The sequence below is a fragment of the Nicotiana tomentosiformis genome, chromosome 12, assembly GCF_000390325.3.
Source record: "Nicotiana tomentosiformis chromosome 12, ASM39032v3, whole genome shotgun sequence".
Taxonomy (NCBI): Eukaryota; Viridiplantae; Streptophyta; class Magnoliopsida; order Solanales; family Solanaceae; genus Nicotiana; species Nicotiana tomentosiformis.
Window position 1 is genome coordinate 46,416,588 of NC_090823.1, and position 14,590 is coordinate 46,431,177.

General features: G+C 38.0%; 1 protein-coding gene across 1 annotated transcript; it reads right to left on the bottom strand.

Moving 5' to 3' along the window:
• Positions 1-9,457: 9,457 nt before the first annotated feature.
• Positions 9,458-13,232, bottom strand: LOC104105150 (uncharacterized). Its single transcript, XM_009613404.4, has 4 exons — positions 13,093-13,232; positions 12,831-12,951; positions 10,744-10,816; positions 9,458-9,855 (listed from the first exon to the last, which is right to left on the bottom strand). Exons 1-4 carry the CDS (start codon positions 13,160-13,162, stop codon positions 9,604-9,606), a joined length of 516 nt encoding a protein of 171 aa, XP_009611699.1. The 5' UTR covers positions 13,163-13,232; the 3' UTR covers positions 9,458-9,603.
• Between the last annotated feature and the right edge of the window lie 1,358 nt (positions 13,233-14,590).

Sequence of the window (14,590 nt, forward strand, 5' to 3'; positions counted from 1 at the left end):
ATCGCCGACATACTTCTGGAGCATGGAATCATGAAACACTAGATGAACACTCGACAGACTAGGCGGCAATGCAAGCCTAAAAAACACCTCTCCAATCCTCTCAAGCACCTCAAACGGTTCAATTTACTGAGGGCTCAACTTGCCCTTCTTCCCGAACCTCATAACACCCTTCATGGGTGAAACTCTGAGTAGTACCTTCTTCCCCACCATGAAAGCAACATCACGAACCTTCCGATTGGCATAAGTCTTATGTCTAGACTGCGTCGTGCTGAGCCGGTCCTGAATCAACATAGCCTTGTCCAAAGCATCGTGAACCAAGTTAGTACCCAATTTCCTAGCCTCACCCGGCTCAAACCAGCCCATAAGAGACCGACACCGCCTCCCATTCAAAGCCTTATACGGAGCCATCTGAATGCTCGATTGGTAGCTGTTGTTGTAGGCAAACTCTGCAAGCTGCAGAAACTGATCCCAAGAACCCCCGAAATTTATGACACAAGTGCGTAACATATCCTCCAATATCTGAATAGTGTACTAGGACTGTCTATCTGTCTGAGGGAGGAATGATGTACTCAACTCAACCCGTGTGCCTAACTCTCGCTACACTGCTCTCCAAAATTGCGATGTAAACTGCGTGCCCGGATCTGAAATAATAGACACCGACACACCGTGAAGGCGAACAATCTTGTGAATGTAGATCTCGGCCAACCTCTCCGAAGAATAAGTATCCCCAACTGAAATGAAATATGCGGACTTGGTCAACCAATCCACAATAACCCAATTAGCATAAAACGTCCTCGAAGTCTGTGGGAGCCCAACTACAAAATCCATGGTGATACACTCCCATTTCCTCTCCGGAATCTCAATCCTCTGAAGCAATCTGCCCAGTCTCTGATGCTCGTACTTCACCTACTGCCTATTTAGGCACCGAGCTACAAATCCCACTATATCCTTCTTCATCCTCCTCCACCAATAGTGCTGCCTCAAGTCCAGATACATCTTTGCGGCACCCGGATGAATGGAATACCCAAACTATGGGCCTACTCAAGAATCAACTCACGTAGCCCATCCACATTAGGCATACAAATCCGACCCTACATCCACAACACCCCATCATCCCCAATAGTAATCTCCTTGGCATCACCATGCTGAACCGTGTCCTTAAGGACAAGCAAATGGGGATCATCATACTGGCACTCTCTAATGCGATCATATAAGGAAGACCGTGAAACCACACAAGCTAGAACCCGACTGGGCTCCAAAACATCTAACCTCATGAACTGATTAGCCAATTCCTAAACATCTGACGCAAGCGGTCTCTCACCAACCGAAATAAAAGCAAGGCTACCCATAATCACCGCCTTCCTACTCAAGACATCGGCCACCATATTGGACTTCCCGAGATAATACAGAATGGTTATATCATAGTCGTTTAGCAGCTCCAATAATCCTCGCTGCCTCAAATTCGTATCCTTTTAATTGAACAAGTGCTGGAGACTCCGATGATCCGTAAATACCTCACAAGACACACCATAGAGATAGTGCCTCAAAATCTTCAATGCATAACTGATGGCTGCTAACTCCAAATCATGAATAGGTTAGTTCTTCTCATGGGGCTTCAACTGGCGCGAAGCATAAGCAGTCACTCTACCCTTCTACATCAAGACATACCCAATAACAATCTGAGAAGCATCACAATACTCTATATAAGAGCCTGACGCTAAAGGCAAAACTAGATTTGGATTTGTGGTCAAGGCAGTCTTGAGCTTCTGGAAGTTCTCCTCACACTCATTCGACCACCTAAATGGTGCACCCTTCTAGGTCAAACTGGTCAAAGGCAAATCAATGGATGAGATACCCTCCATGAAAATATCCAGCCAAGCCGAGAAAACTCCGAATCTCAGTAGCTGAAGATGGTATGGGCCAACTCTGAACCGCCTCTATCTTCTTTGGATCCACCTGAATCCCCTCACTGGACACCACGTTCCCCAAGAACGCCACTGAACTGAGCCAAAACTCACACTTGGAGAACTTGGCATAAAGCTTCTCCTCCTTCAACCTCTGTAGTACAACCCTCAAATGCTGGGCATGCTCCTCTTGGCTACGTGAGTATACCAGGATATCATCAATGGATACTATGACAAACGAATCAAGATACGGCTGAAATACAATGTTCATCAGATCCCGAATGCCATCTTCGGAATATCCGAGTCCCAAATCATCAACTGGTGATACCTAGATCTCAAATCAATCTTAGAGAACACCATCGCTCCCTGAAGCTGGTCAAATAGATCATCAATGCGTGTCAAAGGATACTTGTTCTTGATTGTAACTTTGTTGAACTGCCTATAGTCGATGCACATCCGCATAGTACCATCATTCTTCTTCACAAATAGAACCAGTGCACCCCAAGGCGACACACTAGGCTGAATAAACCCTTTATCAAGGAGCTCCTAAAGCTGCTACTTCAATTTCTTTAACTCTGCTGGTGCCATACGATACAGAGGAATGGAAATGGGCTGAGTTTTCGACACCAAGTCAATACCAAAATCAATATCCCTGTCCAGTGGCATGCCTGACATGTCTGCAGGAAACACATCCAGAATGTCTCACACTACTGGAACAGAATCAATAGTAGAAGTATCAGCACCAACATCTCTCACAAAGACCAAATATGACAGACACCCCTTCCCAACCATCCGTTGGGCCTTCAAATATGAAATCACCATACTGGGAACATAGTCTAGAGAACCTCTCCGCTCGATCTTTGTCATCCCCGACATCGCCAATGTCATGGTCTTAGCGTGACAATCCAAAACAACATGACATGGAGACAACCAATCCATACCCAAAATCACGTCAAAATCAACCATACTAAGCAATAAGAGATCAACTCTAGTATACAATCCCCCAATAGTTACCATACACGACCGATACACACGATCCAAAATAATTGTATCACCCACCGGCATAGATACATGAACAAGTGAAACTAAGGACTCACAGGGCATACCCAAATAACGAGTAAAATATGATGATACATGCAAATAAGTAGAACCAGGGTTAAATAATATAGAAGCATCCCTGTGTCATACTAAGACAATACATGTGATCACTGTGTCTGAAGCAACGGCCTTTGGCCTGGCAGGAATAGCATAGAATCGAGCCTAACCACCACCTGACCGGCCTCGCCCTCTAGGGCGACCTCTAGCTGCCTGAGCCCCACCCCGAGATGGCTGAGCTGAGGGTGTGGCTGCTAGTGCAAAAGTCGTAGCCTGACCCCTCTGCTGAAATGGACCTCCCAAGAGATGGGGACAATTCCTCCTGATATGTCCAAGCTCCCCATACTCGTATCAACCCCGATCCATCAATGGTGGTGGGGACTGAATCAGACCCCGAGAGCTAGAATAACCGCTAGAAGAACCTGGTGCAGATGAACCCTTAACAGAAGGGGCACGAGATAAAGTCTGAGCTGGGAGAGCACTGAGATATGACTGACCCGGACGAGCACTACATGAACCATGGATAGCTGATGTACCATGATGAACTGGACTAGCCATCTTAGCAGGCCTGTAAGGATGACCCCTGTTGTGGTAGTACTGTCCCCCCAGAAGGAACACCGATGAAACCACCTGAACCCCGAGGCCTCTTGGCCTCCCTCTCCTTACGCTTCTGACTACGGACCAACACTAGCCACCGAGAAATATTAACCACCTCATCGAACCTGGCACCCGATGCATTCTTCCGAGTCTTAACAAAACTCAACTGGCAGCTGAGGCCATCAATGAACGTCATAATCCTCTCCATCTCAGTGGGAACCAACCAGATCACATGACGAGCCAACTCTTAAAATACCATCTCATACTGGGTCACAAACATACCCTCCTAGCATGGCAGCTCAAACTGCCTATGCAACTCCTCCCTACGGGTCGGTGGTACAAACTTCTCTAAGAAGAGAAAGGAGAACTTATGCCATGAAAGTGGGGCAACACCAGCTGGCCTGCTCTGCTCAAATGCATCCCACCATCTAAAGGCTACTCCCGTTAGTTGAAAAGTAGTAAATGAGACCCCACTAGTCTCCAGAATACACGCCGTGCAAAGAATACGCTGGCACCTGTCCAAGAAGTCCTGAGCATGCTCTGACTCAGCCATACTGAATGTTGGAGGCTTGAGCCTCCCAAACCTCTCTAGTCTCTTCTGCTTCTCATCACTCATAATGGGACCCACCTAGGCCTGAGCAAATGCAACCGGCTAGGCTGGCAGTACCCCTGGTGTCTAAACTCCCTGCACCACCTACTCTGGAGTACAGGCGGTGGGAGTCTAAGCACCTCCACCGGCCTAAGAAGTGGCTGGTGCGGCCTGAACGGAAACCGCCGCAAGGCAATTACAAACAGTCAATATCTGGGCCAGAGCCTCCTAAAGGCCTGGGATCACAATGGGCGCATCTGGTGCTTGAGCTGGCCCCACCGGCTCAACTATATCTGGGATATGCTCATGAGCTGGAGCAACTGATAGGTCTACAAGTGCTGCTCTAGCTCCTGTATGAGCTGCACCCCGGCCTCTACCGTGACCCTGACCTCTCGTGGCCCTAACTGGTGGTACTTGTGGCCGTCCACCGGATCCGGTAGCACGTGTCCTCACCATATGTGAGAGAATAGAATAACAGAAGTTTGGTTCCCGATTCAACAAATTCGCACGACAAGAATATAAGAATATAAAGTTTTCCTAAGGAGTCGACAACCTCTCGAAGATAAGTACAGACGTCTCTGTACCGATCCGCAAGACTGTACCAAACTTACTCATGACTCGTGAGACCTATGTAACCTAGGCTCTGATACCAACTTGTGACGACCAAAAACTCAACACGTCATGATGGCGCCTATCATAGAACTAGGCAAGCCGACAATCACAATAAAACTAGGCATTTTGTATTAAGAATAAGATGAAGAAAGTTTAAGAGTAATAACTCTCATAAATAACCGATATGAACAACTGCGACTCAAATACAAACCTTTCCAAAATTCGGGTGTCACTAAGTACACGAGCATCTATACAATAACATAGTTTGAAACACTGTCTAAGAAGGTAGAACAGTATAAGTAAAACTGAGAGATAGAGGAGGAGAGTCAAGGTTTGCGAACGCCAAAGCAACGTCCTCGATAATCTCTGAACGGTTAAAAACTCCAAGATCAGCAACCACCGTGCCCGAAAGTACCTGGATCTGCACACGAGGCGCAGAGTGTAGTGAGAGTACAACCAACTCAATAAGTAACAAAACTAAACTTTGGACTCAAAGTAGTGACGAGCTCAACTAATATAGTACAAATACATAGTTTAACAGAGCAGAAATGACAGGAAATAGGACAATTATATCTCCAAGAAAAACTCATTATCTGTTCGTACATAGTACATTAAATGTAGACATGCTTCCAGGTTTAACAGTTAAGCTCAACACAGATAAAATATGCCAAGTGTGACTGATATGAGGAATATAACATCTCTATATCTACATACTAATATGCATACTATATGTGATGCAACCCAATGAAAACCTCACGTACTCACATTCTCAGAGTACTCAATCTGACTGTCTCAATTCTCGCTTGTCACACTTAGTCACTCAATAATGTACAGTGCCTGCTGCGGCATGCAGCCCAATCCACGTATATCTATAAGGCATCTTGCGGTATGCAACCCGATCCACATATAGCCATAAAGCTTGTTGCGACGTGCAACATGATACACATATAGCCATAAGGCCTGTTGCGGCGTGTAACTCTATCCACTATAGCCATAAGGCATGTTGCGGCATGCAACCCGATCTACGAATCTCACTAACAATACGACTCTCAGGCCCCAACTCAGTCATCAATCTCTCCAGTCTCTCAGGCTCAAACATCTTATGCCAATTACCCCAAACAATGATATATAACACAACAATAATGGTAACAGAGACTGAGATATGATATGTAAATGATGGATGTGACTAATTACAAAGTTGCCATCTAAGCAAATAATTCAACAGTAGAAATGACCGCAGTGGGTCTCAACAGGATAAACATATAGCCTAACATGATTTCTAACATAAATCTACAGCTCAATTACTCTAACACATAGGGATCACATAAATGTCTACAAAGTCTGATGACTACACAGTACCATGAAATCAACCAGATCACAATTTCTATAGTGCACGCACACGCTCTTTTCCTAGCATGTGAGCCACCTCAACACCAATGACATAACACGAAATTCAGGGATTCGTATCATCAGAACCAAGCTTAGAAGTGTTACTTACCTCAAACCGTGTAAATCTCTACTGTAATAAGCCCTTGCCTCGCGAATCGGCCTCTGAACGCCTCGAATCTAGCCACAACAACTCGATACAATCAACACAAGGTATAAGAATCAATTCCATATGAAAATGCTAAGTTCTTAATCAAAAGTCAAAAAGTCAATTGAAAAGGTCAACCGAGGCTCACGTCTCGGAACCTAAATTTACCAAATCCCGACAACAAATCGTCACTTAAATCCCCAAATTTCACTCTCCAATCCCTAGCCCAAAACTCCCAAAATTTCACCTTAAAAACAGATAAATTAGGTGGGAAATTCAATGGGTAATCAATATTATTGAATAAAAATGATCAAAAGTAGCTTACCTCAAGAAATCGCTCAAAATCCCTCTCACAAATTGCCTTAATCCGAGCTTGCAAAGTCCAAAAATGATAAAAACCTCCGAACCTTTCAACCTATATTTTGTGCAGTGCTTGATAACCTGCGGGCAAAAACTCTGCATCTGCGGAATTGCTTCTGCGATAAAAATCATGCTTCTGCGAAAATTCACTTATGTCCACAAGGTCCACACCTACGGAAGCGCTTCTGCGACCAGCCGTCCGCTTCTGCGAAGACAACTTCACTTCATCATTCTCTGCATCTGCGGGCTCGCAGATGCCAAAGACCCCTCGCACCTGCGACACACCCCAGGCCAGCCCCAGCTCCGCTTCTGCGACACATCAGTCGCACCTGCGACTAATCCCCTCGCATGTTCGATCACACTAGAAGGCAAAAATCTCGGCAATGCTTCAAGTCCAACTTTTGATCTGTTAAACATCCGAAATCCACCCAAGACCCCTGGGACCTCAACCAAATATATCAACTAGTCCTAAAAGCCGTACATGAACTTATGAACTTATCAAAAACATGAATCGCATCCCAATTCAAGCCTAATGAACTTATGAACTTCTAACTTCTACATTCGATGCCGAAACCTATCTCAACTCCGATTGACCTCAAATTTTGCACATAAGTCGTAAATGATACAATGGACCTATTCCAACTTTTGGAACTAAAATCTGAGCCCGGTAACTACAAAGTCAACTCTTAGTCAAACTTCTCAACTCTCCAAACTTTCATTTTTCCAACCTTCGCCATTTCAAACCAAAATCACCTACAGACCACCAAATCACTATCCGGACACACTCCTAAGTCCAAATTAACCCTACGGAGCTATGAAACCGTCAAAACTCTATTCCAGAGTGATTTACACATAAGTCAACATCATGTCAACTCTTTCAATTTAGCTTTTCAACCTTGGGACTAAGTGTCCCAATTCATTACGAAATATTTACGAAACCAAACCAACTACCTCGGCAGGTCACATAACAATAATTGAGCATAGAATAAGCAGTAAATAAGGGAACATGGCTATAACACTCAAAACGACCGGTCGGGTCGTTAAGGTTGGGTTGTTGGTAACCTAGCGACTCTAAATAAAAGAATTATTAAGGTGCTTTACTTATGTTATTTCAAAATAAGACTCGTTAGCTCACTCGATTCTTTACTATTTTAAATGGTTATCACATTTTTTTTTTACTTTAATTGGGTTTTTAAATTATATTCATCACCTCATTTGATATTTACTATACTTGAAAGTTGTTATCACATTTTACTTTTAACAAATTATATATTTAATTCGTGAATGTCCTCTATCTCAATTGTTGATGTGTTGTCCATGCCTTATATCTGTTTAACTTGCAAATATCATGTTTTCCTTCTTGTTTGTCATATCTACATCTATGTTGTTTCTCATTTGTTGTACTTTCGTTTAAGCTTTCTATCATGTTTGTTATTCATGCCTTCTATTTGTTTAGCTTATAAAGATCATGCTTTCCTTCATGATTGTTAAATCTACATCTAAACCTTCTACCACATTAGCTAGTGAAATTTATGTTACTCTATCTTAAATCCTTTCATTACTTCTATGACTCTTATCTAGTCAGTTATTGTTGCCCATATGCATTTCGTTGTTCGTTATTGCTACATGTATATCTCTAACTTTATCGTAATTATTATTTCTTTCACCTGATTGGTACTGTTATATGTATACTCGGTGAGGAAGACATAAATGCGTGAAGGGTATTGTCGTGCCAATTGGTTTGACTTAAATTCATATATTTAGTGAGGATGAGATAAATGCATGAAGGGTATTGCCGTGCCATTTGATTTGATATCTTGAATACATTTCCCACGCTATGAAAGTTATGAATTTACTACCATGGTTTGTTGGTTATCGCTTTAAGGAAAGGATTGGTCGTGATATTGAGGAATGTTGACCGTGATTTCTTCTAGTAATCATTTATTGCTTCGCATATTTGTTTCTTATACTCTTTTGTGTTATGTTCTAGTATTGTTCTATTGCTAGTCTACTGCACAGGTTATATGAGTGAGTATTTTTTAACTCAAAAGCCCCGTCACTACTTCACCGAGGTTAGACAAGATACTTATTGGGGGTACATGAGGTCGGTTGTACTCATACTACACTTCCGCACCTTGCATGCAGATTTTGGGGCTGAAGTTGCTGTGTAAGACGGGAGCTGCATCGAAAATGTACCTGCGTTCCAGCTATAGCTGCCACTTGTCCTTGGTAGCTTTAGATTTTGCTATTCCATTTATGTAGACTTCGAGTAGATGATGTATTTATTTCGTACTAGCTTTTGTAAATTCTAAGTCTTAGAAGCTCATGATTTGTATTACCAGTCCGTGCGATGTTGTATGGAATGCAGATATATCATTTTTTGACCACTTTTATTTTATTAGAATTGTGTTTACTGTTAATTGACTGGCCTAACAGGTTGGGTTAGGTGCCATCACGATTTGTGGATTTTGGGTTGACAGAATCAGAATTATCTTTATGTTAATCTTCTACGTAACAAATATTTAACAAATATTTATCCATGATCTGACTTCGAAAGCCCAAAATATTATTAGTTTTAATTAACGATCCCAACGTACTCCTATTAATATCAATATCTACAAGAGTATTCATCCATATGAAATTCTTAGATGTCTCAAATTTGGAATATTGAGCGCCGGATTACAAGATTAGACCATGATTAAGGTTGTATTTTGCTGTATGCAATAGTGTCCCAAGACTACGTTATTCAAAATAAATGGCGATCAATAAATTTAAATAAGCATATATCACAATTTTGATATGATCATGGATAAAAGATACATGACGGAAATAAGAAATAAATCAGAAATTGAATAGAAACCAAGTACAGAAGTGGAGATTTTCACAAGTTGTATAAGAGATTGTATAATTTTCTAAATCTTGTGGAGTTTGGCTAGAAGAAAAACAGTTGCAGAAGTGATGCCAGGAATAAAGATCTCATTAGAAATGGCTCGTGGAATAATGCTTTGCTTAATGAATAAAGCAGTGACTGGAACTCCAAACAAGTACAACAATATGTCTTTAGCTCCAGAGCCTGTAACTTCTGTATCAAGAATGATTTCTTTAAGCATGTTCTCATACTCTTCCTTTGTCAACGATTTTGATCCTTTGTGTATGTGATATTTCTGAAAAATTGAAATGAAAAATGCTCTGAGTTTCTATTAGTGCAATACTTTACAGTCAAATAAATGTGGGTTTAACAATTCAAAAATGAAAAAAGAAAAGAAAAAAGACAACCTTGAGGAGTAGTAAAGCTATTTTTTACATTAATTTCCCAATATTTAACGACTAATGAATAGAATTCTCCCATTCGTCTTTATCCAATATTGTGAAAGTCCACGTTAACATATTTACCTGATATATATTCTAACTATGTAATTAAACGAACGAAAAGAAAAGTAGAAAACAGTACAAATTAACATTTAAGTTGCAATGTGTAAATACTAAATATAAATGGAGAAACTTAATTGAGTGGCAGAAAAGGAAAAAAGTATAAACGAAAGTACAATAGAAGGTGTACTAACGAACAAATGACAACCTTCTTTTTGTCTATTCAAATGAAAATTTATGCTTTTCAAATCACTAAAACAAAGAAGTTAAAATAAATAAAAGTGCATATGTAGCAGAGCGTGTCATAAGATTAAGACTTATCCTAACAATTAAAACAAGAAAAAATATTTTTCTTGTCTTTTTAATCCTAACCGGAAAATTATGCTTTGCATTTGAAAGCAACAAGCTAATCTATTCTTTGTATTAATTTTAGCGATAGAACTTTACATTTTTTTAATTTTCTTAATAAATCTCATTCTAATAAATATGTTACAATAACTAAAGGTTCTTAATGGAATTCAAACTGGTTGTATGAAATTTTTAAAATAAAATCAGGAAATAGAAAGTTTCTCCATTTCGCAACACATCCACATCATTATTTCCTAATTGAATTCCAACTCTATTGAAAACATATCGTTAATGTTGAAAACTATAGCCTCAATTGTTCTCATTTGCATACTTACGTCGTATAGTCGCTGGAGTTCCTCAATCTTTGGCACCCTAAACTGTGTACTCCCCAGCTTTCCATTGATATCTCTACCAAAATAAACAATGATATAAAACAGATTTAGAATTTTTTTTTGTTTATGTTTCTCCCTTTAAAAGAAATCAGATAAAAACAAGTAGGAATATACTTAACATTAAATAATTTGATTCAACGCAGAATCATAAAGTAACGATTGGAGTTAATCTAAAATCATGACAGTTTTATGAGAACATTCATACAACAGATTTAGAAGATAATATATTCTAATACAATCCCACACATTTAATAAGTAACTAGTCTTAGGGTACGCACTTTGCGCGTGAACCCCATATCAATAAGTATAAAATTTTAAATTATATAAATAATATTAATTTATGTAAAGTTGACGTGCAATTGTAAGTGTTATTTCAAAAGAATTTCTAGAATTTGATTTGAGTTAATGAATATAAAAATTATCATGAATATTGGGATAATTTATATCTAATTATAGTCTTTTTTGAATGTGTATTTACATTTAGACATAATTTTCATAGAAGGAATATTTAATTAAATAGTAATGGACATACTATTGTATACCCAGATCATCAATAAGTTTCCACAGAAAGTTTTTCTCAAATTTTCTTAGAAAGAATTATCTGAATAGAATACCAAAACCAAACTAATTATATACCTTGAGTTTTAACCCTTTGTTGACATGAAGTCTTTCCTTATTTTAATATCATTACATTTTGCATCCTAATTCTAACATTAAATGAAATGAACAAAAATTATTAATAAAATCTTAAATCTAAAAACAGTATGAACTGGTCGAAACTGAAAGTGCTTGAAATTTAATACTACTCAATTTAATTGGAGTTAAATATACAGACTTCACTAAAAGCAATTCAGAAAGCAAAGTCCTAAAAAGTAGAAAAATAATTAAATTACTAATCCTAAATATTAAAAAAATAATTAAATTATTATTTTCAAATATTTGAAAAATAATTAGTGATTACTTTGTCCATTATGAACTCTAATTTTAAAGAATAAAAAAGATGAACGATATTTTGCTAATGACCTTTGTACTTAAGGTACACGTTTTGCGTGTATACCTATATCAACAACTATATAATTATTTAAAAATATAGAAATATTATTAAATAACATATTTAAGCTATATAATAAAATTTTAAAAATATATAAGTTCTTGAAATGATAAATATTGATATCGTTGATCTAGGCGAGAAATAAAATAAATAAAAACTTTTTTCAAAAAATATTAAATTATACTTAATTCTTAAAATATAACGTAACTAAAAGAGAAAAATACCTTTTCAAGATAGAATTAAATTTTTTTCAACTCCAAAAATTCATAACATAAAAAATCGTACCTCTATTCTTCAAATAAAAAAAGTTGCAATAGTTGTTCAATTTTTTCCGTTAATGGCTTCGAATCCTAGGTCTAATGGTTTCTGGTGAGATATTAAAGATTTTGAGTGTCTAAATGTATTTCAACGTAAGTTAGTTAATATATTTGGTCCTAACTTAGAACTTTACTTTAGACATGGAAGAAATTTAGTTTTAATGTCCTAAATATTAGAGCTTCCTACATAATAATTCAAATACGGAAAGTTTTAATAAATACAATTTTATTTTCAAGGGTACATGACAACTTTATCTAGTGTGAAATCTTTTTTTAAAAGATAAAAAAGGCGAACGACATTTCGATAAGGGTTTTCGTCCTTTTAATATAGTATAGATAAGTAAACGAATTGAGTTTACCAACATTTGGCTTTATGTTAATAATACCAAATAGCATTTGTTAGTCACTCTATAACCTAATAATGACATTCACTTTTTACCTTGTCAATGTCAAAATTAATCGACTAAGTTTTGAATTGTCCTTCGAAAAGAATCCTCTGATATTTTAAATTAGACAAAAATATTATAAAAAATATTTCTGGTCCAAAATTCTTATATTAATTTAATTTGATAGGAACATCGGCCATTGTCAAATTCTTTGATTTTGATTCTAATGATATGGCATATTACATCAGAATTTATAGAAAATGGAAAATTACTCACTCGACTGTTAGGCAGACTGCACGGCAAAATTGAGCAAAGCTCCATTTCTCCGTATTCTTAAAATGACTTTCATAGAATTCTTTTATCATTGGACCAACATTATCCTTCTGCTCATCATTTGCTGCAAAATTAAACACAAAAATAAAACATTACAAAATGGCCTTATTATTCCCCTTTTCACTTACAAAAGGTCCTTCATGAAAGAATAAAGAAACGGCAACAAGAAATCATGTGTGTATATGCAATAGAGGAAGAGACATACCAAATTTCTTGAGGGATAGACCCATACTAATCGTTAAATGATATTGGCAAAGACAAAAGTGAAGGTGCATATGTTGGAGAAATCTCAAGAACAAGAGCTATATATTACCTCTAAGACAGATCCACTAATGTGAAATGAGACTTGGAAAGGAGGAAGAGTATATCTTGAGCATGAAGCAAAACCTCTTGTGTGGTTTCTCGTCCAAATTGATCATAAATATTTTAGTTATGATAGGAGTGGTTTGGTAGTGAAGGAAGGAAAACCAAAAGAACAAACTTTCATCTCAATTTGAGCATAACTCTTGCCTCAAAAAAGAATCTACTATAGTTTTTGCGTGTAATAAAATGAATTATGATATTTACGGATTTTTTTTTTAGCGGAAGCGGATCATCTACATCAATCTGACTTGAATTACTGGTCGTTGGGAATTCTCATATTGCGGATTGACTCCCCTTGTTTCCATAGCGTGATACACCCTTGATTATGGATGTCGAGAATAAATCCTAACCGTTCTCTCTTTGAACTAAAGTGAGTCTCCTAACACCCATAGTGGTATTTAGATAAACTACACTATAGGGCCAAGGGTTAGACCTAATGGCAGATTAATTTTTAATTAGCTAGCACCCTTTATGGGAGTACTAGGCCCAAGAGGCTAATTTTTTTATAACATCTCCTACTCACACATAAGGGAGTGCTTAAGCTCCATCAAGCTAAGGAAAATATATTTTTCTTCTATTTCTTTTGTATTATTGATACTGGATAAACATGCAGTGCGGCCAGTATACTACGAGAGCTTGTTGCTATACATTTGTTAGGAATATATGTTAGAATATTAGAATTTTAATATTAAAATAAAATATGTCACGATCTCTTCTTAATTACCCCATGATCTTGAAAATAATCATAACTCTCCACTACTCCATGATGTGAAAGATGGCTATAACCCTTTTGTAACTATTCTCCCATGTTCTTGTCACAATCTCAAATTTCTAGTATCTAAGACTAAGTAAGCCTAACACACGTTGAGTTAATAACTGAATTGAACTATTTAATCATTAAATCATAAACCAGTAAATAACATACATAACTACAACGACCAATAGTTATACATTTCCCAAAACCGGTAGTACGGAGTCATAAACTCTATTGAAATACACTAAAATTTCTAAATATTATATTGTTTCGATTTACAATTTAGCAGTAGTATAAGGAAGTAAGATGGTGAATCTGAGGTCTGCGAGCATCAAGCTGGTATACCTTGAAGTCTCAGCTGCGCAAACGCAACTCTCAATATCACAATCAGAAATACCTGGATCTGCACAAAAATATGCAAAAGCATATTATGGGTACACCACAATGGTACCCAGTAAGTGTCAAGCCTAACCACGATAGAGTAGTGACGACGCCAGGTCAAAAAACCTACTAGACATAGAAACTTATACAAGATATGCATGAAGCTAACAATTGAAAGAACATCAACGTAAGGCTAACGACAGAA